At 40.8% G+C, this 22,191-nt stretch overlaps 5 protein-coding genes across 5 annotated transcripts; all 5 read left to right on the forward strand.

Moving 5' to 3' along the window:
- The first annotated feature begins 1,783 nt into the window (after positions 1-1,783).
- On the forward strand, positions 1,784-2,698 carry LOC114426622 (olfactory receptor 6N2-like). Its single transcript, XM_028394140.1, has one exon. It carries the CDS (start codon positions 1,784-1,786, stop codon positions 2,696-2,698), a length of 915 nt encoding a protein of 304 aa, XP_028249941.1.
- A 1,833-nt stretch (positions 2,699-4,531) lies between these two features.
- LOC114426557 (olfactory receptor 6N2-like) lies at positions 4,532-5,446 on the forward strand. Its single transcript, XM_028394050.1, has one exon. It carries the CDS (start codon positions 4,532-4,534, stop codon positions 5,444-5,446), a length of 915 nt encoding a protein of 304 aa, XP_028249851.1.
- A 4,149-nt stretch (positions 5,447-9,595) lies between these two features.
- On the forward strand, positions 9,596-10,510 carry LOC114426144 (olfactory receptor 6N2-like). Its single transcript, XM_028393334.1, has one exon. The coding sequence runs from the start codon at positions 9,596-9,598 to the stop codon at positions 10,508-10,510; it is 915 nt and encodes a 304-aa protein (XP_028249135.1).
- Positions 10,511-14,131: 3,621 nt separating this feature from the next.
- Positions 14,132-15,046, forward strand: LOC114426143 (olfactory receptor 6N2-like). The gene has a single exon (XM_028393333.1). It carries the CDS (start codon positions 14,132-14,134, stop codon positions 15,044-15,046), a length of 915 nt encoding a protein of 304 aa, XP_028249134.1.
- Positions 15,047-20,478: 5,432 nt separating this feature from the next.
- LOC114426841 (olfactory receptor 6N2-like) lies at positions 20,479-21,393 on the forward strand. Its single transcript, XM_028394490.1, has one exon. The coding sequence runs from the start codon at positions 20,479-20,481 to the stop codon at positions 21,391-21,393; it is 915 nt and encodes a 304-aa protein (XP_028250291.1).
- Positions 21,394-22,191: the final 798 nt, after the last annotated feature.

Raw genomic sequence — 22,191 nt, forward strand, 5'->3', positions numbered from 1 at the left:
GTAATCAGACCTGATCAAGACTCAACATCTATGAGTTTGACTGAGGAGTACCTGCCCCTTAGTATGAATGTTTTTTTTTCTCTCCCAAACACAACCCTGACAAATATCTTCTCGTCAGCTCATCCTTACCAGGAGAACACAACATTAGGGTTGAGATCTGTACATGTGTTTACGTTACTGTCTGGAAATTTGGGGTCACCCAGGCCAGTTTCTTTAATCAGCACAACACTTTTCGGCTGTGCTAACATAATTGCACAAGTGTTTTCTAATCATCACTTAGCCTTTAAACACGATTAGATAAACGTCTTCAAGAAAACGCTACAAGTCCAGATGCCTTGCTTCAATCTTCTCTACATATGATGACCTGGATGACTGAGAATCTTCATCAACATAACACAGTATGTCTGATTATTTTAATGTTTATCTTCATTGAAAAAAACTATGGACATTTCTAAGTGACCCCAAACATTTGAATGGTAGTGTATGTGAAGTGTCCTGATGGCAGCCGAAAATGGCAACCATGCAACACGAGTGGTTTTTCTTGTAAAATGTGTTTAATGTTAGAGAATGATTCAGGAGAAGGTAACATGGCCTGAAGTTTAGTTGGTTGCTTTCAGCTGTTTGTAGAATTATTTTTTTCCTCTTAGGCTGGGGACACACTATACAACTTTCACAGTCCTTTTAAAAATACTAGGAGGACACACTAACAGACTGGCTTCAGCCGATTATTTATGATGACCGAACAACTGGAGGATCTCACACTCAACAACTGCTCCTGATGAGGGATCACAGAGTACAGGATTTGTCAAACCAATGCATCAAACTTATTTGATGACAGCAGCTTAAACTGTAAACAAACACACCAGTTGGTGGAGGTAATGCATCAATTTGTTGTTTGCCAACCGCCAGCAAACTCGAAGAAGAAGGAGGAAGAAAAAGTAAACAAAGACTGAGGACGGTCGGCCTGCTGCTGCTGTCTGTGCAGCTTTATGCTCGGACACAAACATCAGGAAAAAACAGGTTTGGATCAAATAGTGGAAGAGTTGATCCTTGTGTTGATATTCCCGCTACCTCCCGTCATCTTCTGACACTATTTACCATGTCCCACCCTCTGTTTTCATTGTTTGATTGACTGTGACTGAGGTCGGGTCTGTTCCCCTCACGTACCAACAGATTTTGGTGCCGGCTACACATGACGACTGTCCCTAGTAGAGACTGGCGCAGACTTTGCTGGTCTGATCTGTGGTCTGATCCCACAGACCAGCTTTCAGCCTTGCAGCCCATGATCCTGCCCTTGTTTGACCTGTGGTCACACTCTTATGGCTGACTGTTCTGATGGCTGACATCAAAAGCAAGACGAAACTTTAAGATAAGTCATACTTGATCAGACTATTTTCCTAATTTCCTGTCAGTCAGGAGATTAATGACTAAAAAGCACTTTGCCTGCAGTTTAAGAAAATTCTTACTGTTGTAGGAGGCAGTGAAGGACTGATTATTATTTAATTTACTCTCAAACTGAACATAAAAGTTTTGCATAACTACCATTTGGGAACTGTGTTAGACCCTATAGTTTATCTTGATGTCTCTAGTGTCATGTTCCAATAAATAGTCTTTATGTCTTCATGAAATCCACTGAGGGAGAAGCAGACCAATAAAAACAACACACAGAGCTGAACACTTCATTATAAAGCTGGACATCTGTATTCAATGAACACAGGTCTCCTTCATCAGGCAGCAGTGAGGTATAACTAAAACATTTTACACATTGTCTTTATTAACTGTAATGGATAAGAATCTAAATGAAACATTTATAACTCTTGGTGGATATGTGGAAGTGAGCAAGTACAGATATCTTTATTTCATGATCATGTTTACAGCATATGTTCTAACACTGTGCAGTAATTGTACTATTGTGTGTCTGATCGTGATTCACAAAAACCTCCATGAGCCGATGTATGTTTTTATTGCTGCTCTGTTAATCAACTCTGTTCTCTCCAGCACTCTGATTTACCCAAAGCTTCTTCTTGACTTTTTATCTGAAACACAGGTCATATCTTATTCAGCTTGTCTCTTTCACTGGTTTGCATATTACACTCTGTCTGTCTCAGAGTTCTTACTGTTGGCAGCTATGGCCTATGACAGATATGTATCTATATGTAAACCTCTGCAATATCCAGTTATCATGAGAAAAACAAAGGTCAATATTATCCTGGTTTTAGCTTGGTTTGTGCCTTTTTGTCAAACTGTAGTCCCTCCTATAATACTTATCAATAAAAAGCTCTGTAATTTCACTTTAAAGGGAATACTGTGTAACAGCACAATTCACAAACTTCACTGTGTCACTACAGTTGCCATAACCATATACGGTTTGTTTATATTTGTCAATCTTGCTATTCTCCCTCTGCTCTTCATATTGTTTACATACATGAAGATACTTGTTATAGTGTATAGAAGTTGTAGAGAAGTCAGGAGAAAAGCTGCACAGACCTGTTTACCTCACTTGATAGTTTTAATCAACTTTTTTTGTTTATTTACTGTTGATATACTTCTTCTTCGACTGGAGACTGAATTTCCAACAACTGTTCTTTTCGTAATGACATTACAAATGATCTTGTATCATCCTCTCTTTAATCCAATCATATATGGACTGAAAATGAAGAAAATCAATAAACATCTGTTGAGGTTGTTCAGTAAATAGGTCTAATGTATCAACAAGTGTGATGACAATAATGAATATTGTTTTTTTTATTTATTTTAGAAAAACAGAAAACGTTGATCTTTATATTTGTCTGAATTGTCTCTTACTGTGTTTGAGTGTCAACATTTGATCAGATTTGACTATGCTTTCAACAGGATGATAACAGGATGTGAGAACAGCTTCACATGTGTGATTTTACATACTGAATATTGTTTTCAATTGATTATAGAAAAAGAGAGCTTTGATGTTTGTATTTGCCTAAATGTTAATCTTTCTACATTTTATCAGCTTTGTCTCAAAGAACATGTGTGTTTTCTGATTTTACAGTTTGTCTACGGTATAAAAGCAGGTTTTAACATTCTGGTAGAAAATAAACAACTATATCTCTGTTTTAATTAAACTATTATGATTCAGCATGTTAACACTGGAACTTTTGGTGACTCATGTGTTTTTATGTTGTTATTTCAAGGCAAACATTTACAGATGTTATATCATAAAGTGGTCCATTAGCCTACTTTAAACATGATGGCCTATTCAAAAACAGCAGATACAAGCATTTAATTAATCTTGCACTCATAGTATAAATCAGACAAAATTCAAATAACAGTCTCTGCTTCACCACTAAGCTTTGATTCAAGAGCTTGAAGCGAGGCAACTGAACTATAAAATTTCTTAAAGACATTTTGCTGCTTCTCCATGCAGCTTGCTGTGCCCAAAGGATCAGGCTCAGTAGGCCAGGGGATACTAGTGAGTGTCATCTCCAGATCCACCAGGCCTGTCTAAAGTGCCCTCTGATTATTAAGATTTGGCCAAAGCATTCAGTAAAGTTAAAACTCTTTTGCTGCCCCCTCGCATGCCCCATTACTCTGTTTCGCTACCAATAAAGTAACTTTACAACCTGAGAGAGGCTATGGAGAACATTAATCAATCATTGTCCACAGGTATAATTAGGCCTTCCTCCTCTCCTGTCAGTGATATCACCTCATCACTGGAGAAACAATGGAGAAGAAATGTACAAGAGTACAAATCAAAACAGTGGTGTTTATATTAAACATCTCCTCCAGACAGGATTGACTGATCATGACCAACCTACTTTCAATTATAATTATTTCAATTTATCTCTGACTACCAAGACGAGTACTCAGACCTGATCGAGACTCAACATCCATGAGTCTGTCTCAGGAGTACATGACCTTAGTAAGAGTAGTGTTGCTTGTAGAATGGGTTTAATGTCAGAGAAAGATTCAGGAGAAGCTAACATGGGCTGAAGTTTAGTTTGTTGCTTTCAGCTGTTTGTAGAATTATTTTTTTTCTCTTAGGATGGGGACACACTACATGAATTTCACAGTCCTGACAGATTTTGAAAATACTAGGAGGACACACTAACAGACTGGCTTCATCAGATTTTTCTATGGCAACTGATAAACTGGGTGATCTCACACTTAATAACTGCTCCTAATGAGCGATCACAGAGTACAGGATTTGTCACACCAACGCATCAAACTCCTGTGATGACAAAAGTTTAGATTTTAAACAAACATACCGGTTGGTTGAAGGTAATGGATCAATTTGTTGTTTGTCAGCCGTCAACAAACTTGAAGTAGACAAAGAATACAAATTATACAAAGTATTCACATGACGATGACTTCATAGTCTTCATCTTCATTCATAACTTTATGAAATCCACTGAGGGAGAAGCAGACTAATAACAACACACAGAGCTAACACTTCAGTATAAAGCTGGACATCTGTATTCAATGAACTCAGGGCTCCTTCAACAGGCAGCAGTGAGGTATAACTAAAACATTTTAAACATTGTCTTTATTAACTGTAATGGATAAGAAACTAAATGAAACATATATAAATCTTGGTGGATATGTGGAAGTGAACAAGTACAGATATCTTTATTTCATCATCATGTTTACAGCATATGTTCTAACACTGTGCAGTAATTGTACTATTGTGTGTCTGATCGTGATTCACAAAAACCTCCATGAGCCGATGTATGTTTTTATTGCTGCTCTGTTAATCAACTCTGTTCTCTACAGCACTCTGATTTACCCAAAGCTTCTTCTTGACTTTTTATCTGAAACACAGGTCATATCTTATTCAGCCTGTGTGTTTCAGTGGTTTGCATATTACACTCTGGCTGGCTCAGAGTTCTTACTGTTGGCAGCTATGGCCTATGACAGATATGTATCTATATGTAAACCTCTGCAATATCCAGTTATCATGAGAAAAACAAAGGTCAATATTATCCTTGTTTTAGCTTGGTTTGTGCCTTTTTGTCAAACTGTAGTCCCTCCTATAATACTTATCAGTAAAAAGCTCTGTAATTTCACTTTAAAGGGAATACTGTGCAACAGCACAATTCACAAACTTCACTGTGTCACTACAGTTGCCATAACCATATACGGGTTGATTATATTTGTCAATCTTGCTATTCTCCCTCTGCTATTCATATTGTTTACATACATTAACATACTTGTTATAGTGTATAGAAGTTGTAGAGAAGTCAGGAGAAAAGCTGCACAGACCTGTTTACCTCACTTGATAGTTTTAATCAACTTTTTTTGTTTAATTGCTGTTGATGTACTTCTTCTTCGACTGGAGACTGAATTTCCAACAACTGTGCTTTTCGTAATGACATTACAAATGATCTTGTATCATCCTCTCTTTAATCCAATCATATATGGACTGAAAATGAAGGAAATCAATAAACATCTGTTGAGGTTGTTCAGTAAATAGGTCTAATATATCAACAAGTGTGATGACAATATTGAAAATTGTTTTTTAAATTAATTTTAGAAAAACAGACTTTGATCTTTATATTTGTCTGAATTGTCTCTTACTGTGTTTGAGTGTCAACATTTGATCAGATTTGACCTAAAGAATGTGTGTTTTCTGATTTTACAGTTTGTCTACGGTATAAAAGCAGGTTTTAACATTCTGGTAGAAAATAAACAACTATATCTCTGTTTTAATTAAACTATTATGATTCAGCATGTTAACACTGGAACTTTTGGTGACTCATGTGTTTTTATGTTGTTATTTCAAGGCAAACATTTACAGATGTTATATCATAAAGTGGTCCATTAGCCTACTTTAAACATGATGGCCTATTCAAAAACAGCAGATACAAGCATTTAATTAATGTTGCACTCATAGTATAAATCAGACAAAATTCAAATAACAGTCTCTGCTTCACCACTAATCTTTGATTCAAGAGCTTGAAGCAAGGCAACTGAACTATAAAATTTCTTAAAGACATTTTGCTGCTTCTCCATGCAGCTTGCTGTGCCCAAAGGATCAGGCTCAGTAGGCCAGGGGATACTAGTGAGTGTCATCTCCAGATCCACCAGGCCTGTCTAAAGTGCCCTCTGATTATTAAGATTTGGCCAAAGCAGTCAGTAAAGTTAAAACTCTCTTGCTGACCCCTCGCAGGCCCCATTACTCTGTTTCGCTACCAATAAAGTAACTTTACAACCTGAGAGAGACTATGGAGAACATTAATCAATCATTGTCCACAGGTATAATTAGGCCTTCCTCCTCTCCTGTCAGTGATATCACCTCATCACTGGAGAAACAATGGAGAAGAAATGTACAAGAGTACAAATCAAAACAATGGTGTTTATATTAAACATCTCCTCCAGACAGGTTTGACTGATCATGACCAACCTACTCTTAATTATAATTTGTGTTATTTCAATTTATCTCTGACTACCAAGATAAGTACTCAGACCTGATCGAGACTCAACATTCATGAGTCTGTCTCAGGAGTACTTGACCTTAGTAAGAGTAGTTTTTCTTGTAGAATGGGTTTAATGTCAGAGAAAGATTCAGGAGAAGCTAACATGGGCTGAAGTTTAGTTTGTTGCTTTCAGCTTTCAGTTTGTAGGATTATTTTTTTCCCGTTAGGCTGGGGACACACTACATGAATTTCACAGTACTGGCAGATTTTGAAAATACTAGGACGACACACTAACTGATTGGCTTCAGCAGATTTTGTGTGGCGACTGAAAAACTAGGTGATCTTTACTGCACCTGACTGGTGAATCATAGGGAAAATCGGGTAAAACAACGTGTAGTGTGTCCCCAGCATGAGTTTAAGATTCATAAGCACAAGGTTGTCCATTTGTGCACTTGGCACCAACAACCTAGGACGAAGGTCAATGATCGATTTTGTAATCATGCCATCCGATCTCTGGCCATGTGTCTTGGACACTCAGGTGAAGAGAGGGGCTGAGCTGTCAACTGATCCCCATCTGGTGGTGAGTTGGATCTGAATTGGACAGACCTGGCAGGCCCAAACGTATTGTGTGGGTCTGTTGGGAACATTTGGCTGAACCCTCTACCAGGGAGATCTTCAACTCTCACCTCTGGGACAGCTTCATCCAGATTCCGAGGGAGGTTGGGGACATCGAGTCGGAGTGGACCATGTTGTCTGCCTCCATTGTTGATGTGGCTGTCTGAAGCTGTAGCCCCAAAGCTTCCGGTGCCTGCCGCGGTGGCAATTCCTGGACCCGGTGGTGGACACCAGAAGTCACAGATGCCGTCAAGCTGAAGAAGAAGTGGTATTGAGCCTGGTTGGCTTGTGGGACCCCTGAAGCAGCTGATAGGTATCGGCAGGCCAAGTGTGCTGCAGCTAGGGCAGTTGTAGAGGTAACAACTTGGGCCTGGGAGGAGTTTGGTGAGGCCATGGAGGAGGACTATCGGTCAGCCTCAAAGAGATTCTGGCAAACCATCCGGCGCCTCAGGAGGGGCAGTACTCCACCAACACTGATTACAGTGAGGGTGGGGAGCTGTTGACCTCGACTGGGGATGTGGTTGGACGGTGGAAGGAGTACTTTGAGGATCTCCTCAATCCCACCAACACACCTTCCATTCTGGAAGTGGAGGCTGAATTTGCCGGGGTAGTTGAAAAGCTTCCCACGGCAAGGCACCGGTAGGGCTGCCCTTTGTTAACAGTTTTGTTCATAATTTTTATAGACAGAATTTTTAGGCGCAGCAAGTGGCTGGAGGGGGTCGGGTTTGGGAACCACAGGATTACATCTCTGCTTTCACTTCCAGGTCTGAGGCCATGGTTCTGGACTGGAAAAAGATGGCTTGTCTTCTCTGGGTGGGAGGAGAGCTCTGGGCGGTTTGGTGCAGCTTCCGCAGTAATGCAGTCGCTGTACCGATCTGTTGTGGTAAAGAAGGTCAACCTATGTCCCTACTCTCACCTATGGTCATGAGCTCTGGGTAATGACCGAAGAATGAGATCGCGAATACAAGCGGCCAAAACAAGTTGTCTTCTAAAGGTGGCTGGGCGCTCGGAGTAGAGCCGCTGCTCCTTCACATCGAGAGGAGCCAGCTGAGGTGGCTCGGCCATTTGTTTTGGATGCCTCCTGGACGCCTCCCTGGGGTCCCACTGGTAGGATACCCAGAGGAAGACCCAGGACGCGGTAGGGAGACTATGTCTCTTGGCTGGCCTGGGAACGCCTCGGGATTCCCCCGGAAGAGCTGGAGGAAGTGTCAGGTGAGAGGGATGTCTGGTTGTCCCTGCTTAGAGTGCTGCCCCCGTGACCCGGCCCAGAATAAGCGGTCAAAAATTGATGGATGGATGCTTGCTGACCAGAAACAACATTATGACCACCCTGATACATAACAAACTGTTATGTGACGTGTGGGGTTTCAATAGGACCCAGGCGCAGACAAAAATAATGTTCAACAATAGGAGCTTTATTCAAAGCTAAATAACAAAAGCAGTCCAGAGGAGCAGGTAAACGAAAGGAGGGCTACTGGAAACAGTGCCAGACAAAAGGTAAAAAGTACAAAGTAAACACAAAAGAATAAACCAAACCAAACCTGAGGATGATCGGGGAAACATGAGGAAACACGGAGGAAGAAGAAGGACGAAGAGGTGGATCACAAGGGAGTACACACGGGGGTGCACACAGGGAATCACAAGGGAAGAACTGACCAAGACAAAGGGAAGGCACAGGGCTTAAAAAGAGGAGAGACGACACAGGTGAACACAATTAGGGAGGAGCTGATAATCAGGGAGGAGGCTAGAGGAGGAGAGAGGGAAGGACTGAGGAGCAGAGAACAGGAGGGAGGAGGAACAGAAGGAGAGAGGGAAGGACTGAGGAGGAGCAGAGAAAGAGGAGGGAGGAAGAGAAGGAGAGAGGGAAGGACTGAGGAGGAGCAGAGAAAGAGGACAAACACTGAAAACTAAATAACAAAATAAACAATATAATAAAAGACAAGGAGCCAAGACCCTGGCTCATGACACAAACTATGATCTGTGTGTTACACTATGATCTGACACTTTTCTATCAGAACAAACATTCACTGTCCAGCTGTATCAGATTGTCTGTGGGATCAGACCACAGACCAGCTAACAGCCTTGGCAGCCCATCCTGCCAGTGTATGACCTGTGGTCATACTGTTATTGCTGACTGCAGTATAACCACATCAAAGCAAGATGAAACAGTTCTGGGAGGCAGTGAAGGACTGACTGCTAAAGTTTTGGGCTTCTCTGGTAGCTTTACAAAAATGACATTTAATTTATTGCAACAATTAAAAATTCATTTAATTTACTCTCAAACTAAAAATAAAGGTTTTTCATAACTACCATTCAGGAACTGCGTTAGAACCTACAGTTTCTCTTGATGTCTCTAGTGTCATGTTCCTCACGTGACAATGACTTCATAGTCTTCATATTCATTTATAACTTTATGAAATCCAATGAGGGAGAAGCAGACTAATCAAAACAACACACAAAGCTAACACTTCAGTATAAAGCTGGACATCTGTATTCAAGACAAACACGGGGCTCCTTCAACATCAGGTAACAGTGAGGTATAACTAAAATATTTTAAATGTATTCTTTAAACATTGTCTTTATTAACTGTAATGGAAACTAAACTAAATGAAACATATATAAATCTTGGTGGATATGTGGAAGTGAACAAGTACAGATATCTTTATTTCATGATCATGTTTACAGCATATGTTCTAACACTGTGCAGTAACTGTACTATTGTGTGTCTGATCGTGATTCACAAAAACCTCCATGAGCCGATGTATGTTTTTATTGCTGCTCTGTTAATCAACTCTGTTCTCTCCAGCACTCTGATTTACCCAAAGCTTCTTCTTGACTTTTTATCTGAAACACAGGTCATATCTTATTCAGCTTGTCTTTTTCAATGGTCTGGATATTACTGTCTAGCTGGCTCAGAGTTCTTACTGTTGTCAGCTATGGCCTATGACAGATATGTATCTATATGTAAACCTCTGCAATATCCAGTTATCATGAGAAAAACAAAGGTCAATATTATCCTTGTTTTAGCTTGGTTTGTGCCTTTTTGTCACAGTGTAGTCCCTCCTATAATACTTGTCAATCAAAAGCTCTGTAATTTCACTTTAAAGGGAATACTGTGCAACAGCACAATTCACAATCTACACTGTGTCACTACAGTTGCCATAACCATATACGGTTTGTTTATGTTTGCCGATCTTGGTATTCTCCCTCTGCTCTTCATATTGTTCACATACATTAAGATACTAGTTATAGTGTATAGAAGTTGTAGAGAAGTCAGGAGAAAAGCTGCACAGACCTGTTTACCACATTTGATAGTTTTAATCAACTTTTTTTGTTTACTTGCTTTTGATATACTTCTTCTTCGACTGGAGACTGACTTTCCAACAATTGTGCGTTTTTTAATAACATTACAAATGATCTTGTATAATCCTCTCTTTAATCCAATCATATATGGACTGAAAATGAAGGAAATCAATAAACATCTGTTGAGGTTGTTTAGTAAATAGGTCTAATGTATCAACAAGTGTGATGACAATATTAAATTTAAATAACAGTCCCTGCTTCACCACTAAGCTGTATTGCTGTGCATCTTTTATTCAAGAGCTTGAAGCGAGGCAACTGGACTTGTAGATTTCCTTAAATATATTTTGCTGCTTCTCCATGCAGCTTGCTGTGCCCAAAGGATCAGGCTCACCCATAGGCCAGGGGATGCTAGTAAGTGGCATCTCCAGATCCACCAGACCTGTCTAAAGTGCCCTCTGATTATTATGATGTCATGTGTTTCGCTGCCCATGAAGTAACTTTACAATCTGAGAGAGGCTATGGAGAACATTACTGAATCATTGTCCACAGGTAAAGTTAGGCCTTCCTCCTCTGCTGTCAGTGATTTCACCTCATCAGTGGAGAAACAATGGAGAAGAAATGTACAAGAGTATAAATCAAAACAGTGGTGTTTATATTAAACATCTCCTCCAGACAGACTGATCATGACCATCCTACTTTTAATTATAATTTGTGTTATTTCAATTTATCTCTGACTACCAAAATAAGTACTCAGACTTGATCAAGACTCAACATCCATGAGTCTGTCTCAGGAGTACTTGACCTTAGTAAAAGTAGTTTTTCTTGTAAAATGTGTTTATTGTTAGAGAAAGATTCAGGAGAAGGTAGCATGGGCTGAAGTTTAGTTTGTTGCTTTCAGCTGTTTGTAGGATTATGTTTCCTCGTAGGCTGGGGACGCACTACATGACTTTCACAGTCGTGACAGATTTTGAAAATACTAGGAGGACACACTAACCGATTGGCTTCAGCAGATTTTTGTGTGGCGACTGAAAAACTAGGTGATCTCACACTTAACAACTGCTCCTGACTGGTGCAGACTTTGCTTGCAAGGAATCGTAGGGAAAATCAGGTAAAAGAACGTGTAGTGTGTCCCTAGCACAAGTTTAAGATTCATAAGCACAAGGTTGTCCATCGGTGCACTTGGCACCAGGACAACCTAGGCCGAAGGTCAATGATCGATTTTGTAATCGTGTCATCTGAGCTCCGGCCATGTGTCTTGGACACTCAGGTGAAGAGAGGGGCTGAGCTGTCAACTGATCACCATCTGGTGGTGAGTTGGATCCGCGGGGGAAGAGGCTGGACAGACCTGGCAGGCCCAAACGTACTGTGCAGGTCTGTTGGGAACAATTTGCTGAACCTTCTACCAAGGAGATCTTTAACTCTCACCTCTGGAAGAGCTTCATCCAGATTCCGAGGGAGGTTGGGGACATCGAGTCAGAGTGGACCATGTTCTTCGCCTCCATTGTCGATGCGGCTGTCCGAAGCTGTGGCCCCAAAGCCTCCAGTGCCTGTTGCGGTGGCAATCCCTGGACCCGGTGGTGGACACCAGAAGTCAGGGATGCCGTCAAGCTGAAGAAGAAGTGCTATTGAGCCTGGTTGACTTGTGGGATTCCTGAAGCAGCTGATAAGTATTGGCAGGCCAAGTGTGCTGCAGCTAGGGCAGTTGTAGAGGTAACAACTTGGGCCTGGGAGGAGTTTGGTGAGGCCATGGAGGAGGACTATCGGTCAGCCTCAAAGAGATTCTGGCAAACCATCCGGCTCCTCAGGAGGGGGAAACAGTACTCCACCAACACTGATTACAGTGGGGGTAGGGAGCTGTTGACCTCGACTGGGGATGTGGTTGGACGGTGGAAGGAGTAACTTGAGGATCTCCTCAATCCCACCAACATGCCTTCCATTCTGGAAGTGGGGGCTGAAGTTGCCGGGGTAGTTGAAAAGTTCCCCACGGCAAGGCACCGGGGGTGGATGAGATCTGCCCTGGGTACCTTAAATCTCTGGATGTTGTGGGGCTGTCTTGGCTGACACGCCTCTGCAACGTTGCATGGCAATCGAGGGCAGTGCCACTGAAAGAGATGTCTTGTCTACTCTGGGCGGGAGGAGAGGTCCTGCATTTGAAAACTACTCCTGGTCTACAAAGCACTGAATGGTCTTGGACTAAAATACATCCTGGACTTATTGGTTCTTTATGAACCATCCAGATGCCTGAGATCATCAGGGACAGGCCTACTGTGTGTACCCAGGGTCAGGACCAAACAGAGTGAAGCAGGATTCAGTTATTCTGCCCCTCACCTGTGGAACAGCCTTCCTGAACACCTGAGGTCTGCTCAAACAGTCACTTTATTTAAGTCAGGCCTGCAAACACATTTGTTTACTGCAGCGTTCTCCTAAATTCTTGACTTTCTTGATTTTATTATTTTTATGATTTTAATTTCCTTCTTAATTTAATGTTTTAAAATGTTTTTAATCTGTGATTTCATCTTATGTAAAGCACTCTGAATTGCCTTGTGTATGAATGGTGCAATATAAATAAATATTGCCTTGCCTTGCCCCAAGTGGAGGAGTTTGTGTATCTCGGGGTCTTCTTCACGAGTGAGGGAAAAATGGAGCGGGAGACTGACAGGCGGATCGGTGCAGCTTCCGCAGTAATGCAGTCGCTGTACCGATCTGTTGTGGTAAAGAAGTTCAATCTATGTTCCTACTCTCACCTATGGTCATAAGCTCTAGGTAATGACCGAAGAATGAGATCATGAATAAAAGCGGCCAAAACGAGTTTTCTTCTAAAGGTGGCTGGGCTCTCCCTTCGAGATAGAGTGAGGAAATTGGTCACCCGAGAGGAGCTCGAGTAGAGCTGCTGCTCCTTCACATCGAGAGGAGCCAGTTGAGGTGGCTCGGCCATTTGTTTTGGATGCCTCCCTGGGGAGGTGTTCTGGGCATGTCCCTCTGGTAGGATACCCAGGGGAAGACCGAGGACACGGTGGAGAGACTATGTCTCTTGGCTGTCCTGGGAACGCCTCGGGATTCCCCCGGAAGAGCTGGAGAAAGTGTCAGGTGAGAGGGAAGCCTGGTTGTCCCTGCTTAGAGTGCTGCCACTGTGACCCGGCCCAGTATAAGCAGTCGAAAATTGATGGATGGATGGATGCTTGCTGATCAGAAACATTATGACCACCCTGATACATAACAAACTATGATCTGTGTGTCCTGACACTTTTATATCAGAACAAACATTCACTGTCCAGCTACATCAGATTGTCTGTGGGATCAGACCACAGACCAGCTATCAGCCTTGGCAGCCCATCCTGCCGTTGTATGACCTGTGGTCATACTGTTATTGCTGACTGCTGTATAACCACATCAAAGCAAGATGTAACAGTTCTGGGAGGCCGTGAAGGACTGATTGCTAAAGTTTTGGGCTTCTCTGGTAGCTTTACAAGAATGACATTTAATTTATTGCGAAGTTTAAACATTCATTTAATGGGTTTAATTTAATAGGTTTTTCATAACTACTATTCAGGAACTGCGTTAGACCCTAGAGTTTCTCTTGATGTCTCTAGTGTCATGTTCCTCACGTGACAATGACTTCATAGTCTTCATATTCATTCATAACTTTATGAAATCCAATGAGGGAGAAGCAGACTAATCAAAACAACACACAGAGCTAACACTTCAGTATAAAGCTGGACATCTGTATTCAAGACAAACACGGGGCTCCTTCAACATCAGGTAACAGTGAGGTATAACTAAAATATTTTAAATGTATTCTTTAAACATTGTCTTTATTAACTGTAATGGAAACTAAACTAAATGAAACATTTATAACTCTTGGTGGATATGTGGAAGTGAACAAATACAGATATCTTTATTTCATGATCATGTTTACAGCATATGTTCTAACACTGTGCAGTAATTGTACTATTGTGTGTTTGATCGTGATTCACAAAAACCTCCATGAGCCGATGTATGTTTTTATTGCTGCTCTGTTAATCAACTCTGTTCTCTCCAGCACTCTGATTTACCCAAAGCTTCTTCTTGACTTTTTATCTGAAACACAGGTCATATCTTATTCAACTTGTCTCTTTCAGTGGGCTGGATATTATTGTCTAGCTTGCTCAGAGTTCTTACTGTTGGCAGCTATGGCCTATGACAGATATGTATCTATATGTAAACCTCTGCAATATCCAGTTATCATGAGAAAAACAAATGTCAATATTATCCTTGTTTTAGCTTGGTTTGTGCCTTTTTGTCACAGTGTAGTCCCTCCTATAATACTTATCAATAAAAAGCTCTGTAATTTCACTTTAAAGGGAATACTGTGCAACAGCACAATTCACAATCTACACTGTGTCACTACAGTTGCCATAACTATATATGGTTTGTTTATGTTTGTCGATCTTACTATTCTCCCTCTGCTCTTCATATTGTTCACATACATTAAGATACTTGTTATAGTCTATAGAAGTTGTAGAGAAGTCAGGAGAAAAGCTGCACAGACCTGTTTACCACATTTAATAATTTTAATCAACTTTTTTTGTTTACTTGCTGTTGACGTACTTCTTCTTCGACTGGAGACTGACTTTCCAACAATTGTGCGTTTTGTAATAACATTACAAATGATCTTGTATCATCCTCTCTTTAATCCAATCATATATGGACTGAAAATGAAGGAAATTAATAAACATCTGTTGAGGTTGTTTTGTAAATAGGTCTAATGTATCAACACAGATACTTGTTGTACACTTATTGTTGCTTTTAATTACATTTTGACTTTTGTATTTGGACTGTCTGCATGTGATGTTTGTGTATTTAAGTATTAACATTTGAATTTAACTTAAAGGACACATGTCCTGATTTAGCAGTTTGCCTACATTACACATGCAGGTTTTGATCTCATGGAAATAAATCAACATGTATGTCACTGATGTCTGATGTTTGTATGTTGTTAGATCAACATAGATATGTACAGATTAGTGTATGTGTGTTTAATCTAATCTAATGCAAAATAAACATAAAATAGCTCATTACAGTAAACGTTAAAAAAAAAAATCATGAATAGTGAACTAAATGAAACATATATAACTCTTGCTGGATACGTGGAAGTGAATAAATACAGATATCTTTATTTCATGATCATGTTTACAGCATATGTGTTTATACTACCCTAGTATTAACCTGTGACTTTTACTACTGGGGTAGTAACAAGACCAAAGATCCTGGCAGGGATACTTGATCAGAACAGATGAAAGGACAAATGGTTGAATAACAAAAAAGAAAAACCTGATTTTTCAGCATAAAAATCAAAATATACAGGTAAGAACAAACTGAAATTGCCTTAGGACACGTCTCTGACTGCTACTGAAAGGCCGAGTCAAAGTCCAGATTTAACCACACCAGAACAACTGTGGAGATACCCGGTCATGGAGGCCCAGACACTTTCTCTTCACTGAAGCTTACTGAACTGAGTATTGCAATGCTTTTCTTAATGAGGGATTTTCCTGCACAGTGGCCCTGGCAGGATACAGTGGACCCTTTTATACAGTATAAGCTTTAAAAGACATGATGGTTTTCCAGAATCAAACACATTCTGATAAAAAGAAAAGAACAATGTGACAAATATCAATATTATCCTTGTTTTAGCTTGTTTTGTGCCTTTTTGTCAAAGTGTAGTGCCTCTTATAATACTTATCAACAAAAAGCTCTGTAATTTCACTTTAAAGAGAAAACTGTGTAACAGCACAATTCACAATCTACACTGTGTCACTACAGTTGCCATAACCATATACGGTTTGTTTATGTTTGTCGATCTTGGTATTCTCCCTCTGCTCTTCATATTGTTCACATACATTAAGATACTAGTTATAGTGTATAGAAGTTGTAGAGAAGTCAGGAGAAAAGCTGCACAGACCTGTTTACCTCACTTGATAGTTTTAATCAACTTTTTTTGTTTAATTGCTGTTGATGTACTTCTTCTTCGACTGGAGACTGAATTTCCAACAACTGTGCTTTTCGTAATGGCATTACAAATGATCTTGTATCATGCTCTCTTTAATCCAATCATATATGGACTGAAAATGAAGGAAATCAATAAACATCTGTTGAGGTTGTTTAGTAAATAGGTCTAATGTATCAACAAGTGTGATGACAATATTAAATTCAAATAGTCTCTGCTTCACCACGAAGCTGTATTGCTGTGCATCTTTTATTCATTCATGAAGCGAGGCAACTGGACTTGTAGATTTCCTTAAATACATTTTGCTGCTTCTCCATGCAGCTTGCTGTGCCCAAAGGATCAGGCTCACCAATAGGCCAGGGGATGCTAGTAAGTGGCATCTCCAGATCCACCAGACCTGTCTAAAGTGCCCTCTGATTATTATGATTTGGCCGAAGCATTCAGTAAAGTTTAAACTGTTTTGCTGCCCCCTCACAGGCCCCATGACTGTGCCATAGACCTCCCCCCATGTGTTTCACTGCCCATGAAGTAACTTTACAATCTGAGAGAGGCTGTGGAGGACATTACTGAATCATTGTCCACAGGTAAAGTTAGGCCTTCCTCCTCTCCTGTCAGTGATATCACCTCATCAGTGGAGAAACAATGGAGAAGAAATGTACAAGAGTATAAATCAAAACAGTGGTGTTTATATTAAACATCTCCTCCAGACAGGTTTGACTGATCATGACCAACCTACTTTCAATTATTATTTGTGCTATTTCAATTTATCTCTGACTACCAAGATAAGTACTCAGACCTGATCAAGACTCAAAATCCATGAGTCTGTCTCAGGAGTACTTGACCTTAGTAAAAGTAGTTTTTCTTGTAAAATGTGTTTATTGTTAGAGAAAGATTCAGGAGAAGGTAGCATGGGCTGAAGTTTAGTTTGTTACTTTCAGCTGTTTGTAGGATTATGTTTCCTCGTAGGCTGGGGACGCACTACATGACTTTCACAGTCCTGACAGATTTTGAAAATACTAGGAGGACACACTAACTGATTGGCTTCAGCAGATTTTTGTGTGGCGACTGAAAAACTAGGTGATCTCACACTTAACAACTGTTCCTAACTGGTGCAGACCATGTGTCTTGGACACTCAGATGAAGAGAGGGGCTGAGCTGTCAACTGATCACCATCTGGTGGTGAGTTGGATCCGTGGGGGAAGAGGCTGGACAGACCTGGCAGGCCCAAACGTATTGTGCAGGTCTGTTGGGAACATTTGGCTGACCCCTCTACCAAGGAGATCTTTAACTCTCACCTCTGGAAGAGCTTCATCCAGATTCCGAGGGAGGTTGGGGACATCGAGTCGGAGTGGACCATGTTCTCCGCCTCCATTGTCGATGCGGCTGTCCGAAGCTGTGGCCCCAAAGCCTCCAGTGCCTGTCGCGGTGGCAATCCCTGGACCCGGTGGTGGACACCAGAAGCTGAAGAAGAAGTGGTATTGAGCCTGGTTGACTTGTGGGATTCCTGAAGCAGCTGAGTATCGGCAGGCCAAGTGTGCTGCAGCTAGGGCAGTTGTAGAGATAACAACTTGGGCCTGGGAGGAGTTTGGTGAGGCCATTGAGGAGGACTATCGGTCAGCCTCAAAGAGATTCTGGCAAACCATCCAGCGCCTCAGGAGGGGGAAGCAGTACTCCACCAACATTGATTACAGTGGGGGTGGGGAGCTGTTGACCTCGACTGGGGATGTGGTTGGATAGTGGAAGGAGTACTTTGAGGATCTCCTCAATCCCACCAACATGCCTTCCATTCTGGAAATGGAGGCTGAAGTTGCCGGGGTAGTTGAAAATCTCCCCAAGCAAGGCACTGGGGGTGGATGAGATCTGCCCTGGGTACCTTAAATCTCTGGATGTTGTGGGGCTGTCTTGGCTGACACGCCTCTGCAACATTGCATGGCAATTGAGGGCAGTGCCGATGGACTAGTAGTGGTACTAGGGTACTGGAGAGAAGAATTCGGCCTATAGTCAAAACTTGGATTTAGGAGGAGCAATGCAGTTTTTGTCCTGGCCGCGGAACACTGGATCAGCTCTACAACCTCCGCAGGGTGCTGGAGGGTTCATGGGAGTTCACCCAAAAATCAAGGATTTTTTAGAAGGCGTTCGACTGTGTCCGAGGCTCTCTATTAAGGGCTGTCAGGTCCCTGTATGACCAAAGCAGGGGTTTGGTTAGCATTGCCAGCAGTAAGTCAGACCTTTTCCCGGTGCATGTTGGATTCCAGCAGTGCTGCCCTTTGTCAACAGTTGTTTTCATAATTTTTATAGACAGAATTTTTAGGCACAGCAAGTGGCTGGAGGGGGTTGGGTTTGGGAACCACAGGATTACATCACTGCTTTCACCTCCAGGTCTGAGGCCATGGTTCTGGACCGGAAAAAGATGGCTTGTCTTCTCTGGGTGGGAGGAGAGCTCTGGGCGGTTTGGTGCAGCTTCCGCAGTAATGCAGTCGCTGTACCGATCTGTTGTGGTAAAGAAGGTCAATCTATGTTCCTACTCTCACCTATGGTCATGAGCTCTGGGTAATGACCGAAGAATGAGATCACGAATACAAGTGGCCAAAACAAGTTTTCTTCTAAAGGTGGCTGGGTGCTCCTTTAGTGATAGGGTGAGGAACTTGGTCACCCAAGACCACCGCTGCTCCTTCACATCGAGAGGAGCCAGCTGAGGTGGCTCGGCCATTTGTTGTGGATGCCTCCTGGATGCCTCCCTGGGGTCCCACTGTTAGTATATCCAGAAGAAGACCCTGGACGTGGTAGGGAGACTATGTCTCTTGGCTGGCCTGGGAATGCCTCGGGATTCCCACAGAATAACTGGAGGAAGTGTCAGGTGAGAGTGAAGTCTTGTTGTCCCTGCTTAGAGTGCTGCCCCCGTGACACAGCCCAGAATAAGCGGTCAAAAATGGATGGATGGATGCTTGCTGATCAGAAACAACATTATGACCACCCTGATACATAACAAACTATGATTTGTGTGTCCTGACATTTTTCTATCAGAACAAACATTCACTGTCCAGATTGTCTGTGGGATCAGACCACAGACCAGCTATCAGCCTTGGCAGTCCATCCTGCCGTTGTATGACGTGTGGTCATACTGTTATTGCTGACTGCTGCATAACCACATCAAAGCAAGATATAACAGTTCTGGGAGGCCGTGAAGGACTGATTGCTAACGTTTTGGGCTTCTCTGGTAATTTTACAGGAATCACATTTAATTTATTGCAACATTTAAGTGGTTAAAGGTTTTTTCATAACTACCATATTTTCACGGCTATAAGGCGCACCGCATTATAAGACGCAGTCTCAATTACAGGGTCTATTTCTGTATTTGACACATACATAAGGCACAGTGTATTATAGGGCGCATGCTACGCTAAAACATACCAGTACTTAAATAAAAAGGTAAAGGGAGCAAAACAGTGAGTTAAGTGCAACTTTATTGTTATGAAGGAACGACTTTGTAAATAGTTTGATTACTCGCTGCATATAGCGCTGTAGCACGCAGTAATTATATAGTACCATTCAGGAACTGCGTTAGACCCTACAGTTTCTCTTGATGTCTCTAGTGTCATGTTCCTCACATGACGATGACTTCATAGTCAGGGAGGAAGAAGCAGACCAATCAAAACAACACACAGAGCTGAACACTTCATTATAAAGCTGGACATCTGTTCAAGACACACAGGGCTCCTTCAACATCAGGTAACACTGATCTGTTTTTATCTTTATTAACTGTAATGGAAACTAAACTAAATGAAACATATATAACTCTTGGTGGATATGTGGAAGTGAACAAGTACAGATATCTTTATTTCATGATCATGTTTACAGCATATGTTCTAACACTGTGCAGTCCTGCATGGAAAAAAGGCTGTGAGAGGGACATTTATTTTTTAGCTATTATTTAGATTTAAATACAGATTCTATAATCATTATAATATTTTGTAATCCCTCTCAGACCAAGACCTCTAGAGTTCTGCATATGACAGAGATCATGGAGATTTAATGAGATCCATCGAGGACAAAGGAGACTGATAAAAACGGTGCACAGAGCAGACAACACATCAGTGTTCAGTTCTCCTGAATGTGAGGTAACAGCAAAGACTAATGCAACATAAGCTTAGTTATATGATACAGCTTGTTCAAAAAACCCAAAACGAAATGGAAACTAAACTAAATGAAACATTTATAACTCTTGGTGGATATGTGGAAGTGAACAAGTACAGATATCTTTATTTCATGATCATGTTTACAGCATATGTTCTAACACTGTGCAGTAACTGTACTATTGTGTGTCTGATCGTGATTCACAAAAACCTCCATGAGCCGATGTATGTTTTTATTGCTGCTCTGTTAATCAACTCTGTTCTCTCCAGCACTCTGATTTACCCAAAGCTTCTTATTGACTTTTTATCTGAAACACAGGTCATATCTTATTCAGCTTGTCTCTTTCAGTGGTCTGGATATTACTGTCTGGCTGGCTCAGAGTTCTTACTGTTGGCAGCTATGGCCTATGACAGATATGTATCTATATGTAAACCTCTGCAATATCCAATTATCATGAGAAAAACAAAGGTCAATATTATCCTTGTTTTAGCTTGGTTTGTGCCTTTTTGTCACAGTGTAGTCCCTCCTATAATACTTATCAATAAAAAGCTCTGTAATTTCACTTTAAAGGGAATACTGTGTAACAGCACAATTCAAAATCTACCTTGTGTCACTACAGTTGCCATAACCATATACGGTTTGTTTATGTTTTTTGATCTTGCTATTCTCCCTCTGCTCTTCATATTGTTTACATACATTAACATACTTGTTATAGTGTATAGAAGTTGTAGGGAAGTCAGGAGAAAAGCTGCACAGACCTGTTTACCTCACTTGATAGTTTTAATCAACTTTTTTTGTTTACTTGCTTTTGATGTACTTCTTCTTCGACTGGAGACTGAATTTCCAACAATTGTGCGTTTTGTAATAACATTACAAATGATCTTGTATCATCCTCTCTTGAATCCAATCATATATGGACTGAAAATGAAGGAAATCAATAAACACCTGTTGAGGTTGTTTTGTAAATAGGTCTAATGTATCAATACTGATACTTGTTGTACACTGTTGCTTTTAATAACAGGATGTGATGTGAGAACAGCTTCACATGTGTGATGACAATATTGAAGATAAACACTTTGACTTTTGTATTTGCACTGTCTGCATGTTAGGTTTGTGGATTTAAGTGTTAACTTTTGAATTTAACTTGAAGGACAGATTTAGCAGTTTGCCTACATTACATATGCAGGTTTGATCTTATGGAAATAATGTATGTGTATGTTACTGATGTCTGATGTTTGTATGTTGTTAGATCAACACAGATATGTACAGATTAGTGTATGTGTGTTTAATCCAATTTAACGCAAAATAAACATAAAATAGCTTGTTACAGTAAACTTTTGTAAAAAAGAAAAAAAAATCATGAATAGTGAACTAAATGAAACATATACAACTCTTGCTGGATAACAAAAAAAAAGAAAAACCTGATTTTTCAGCATAAAATGGCTCAAAATATACAGGTAAGAACAAACTGAAATTGCCTTAGTCTCTGCCACTGAAAGGTCAAAACAAAGCCCAGATTTAACCACCAGAACACCTGTGGAGATACCTGATGATGGAGGCACAGGCACTATCTCTTCACTGAAGCGTACTGAACTCAGTTTTTTCAATGCTTTTCTTAATGTGGGATTTCCTGCACATTGGCTCTGGTAGGATACAGTGGACCCTTTTATAAAGTAAGCTTTAAAAGACGTGATGGTTTTCCAGAATCAAACACATTCTGATAAAAAAGAAAAGAAAGCTATGTTCTTTGATATGCATCCCCTAGAT

Source organism: Parambassis ranga, chromosome 21 (assembly GCF_900634625.1).
Source record: "Parambassis ranga chromosome 21, fParRan2.1, whole genome shotgun sequence".
Lineage (NCBI taxonomy): Eukaryota > Metazoa > Chordata > Actinopteri > Ambassidae > Parambassis > Parambassis ranga.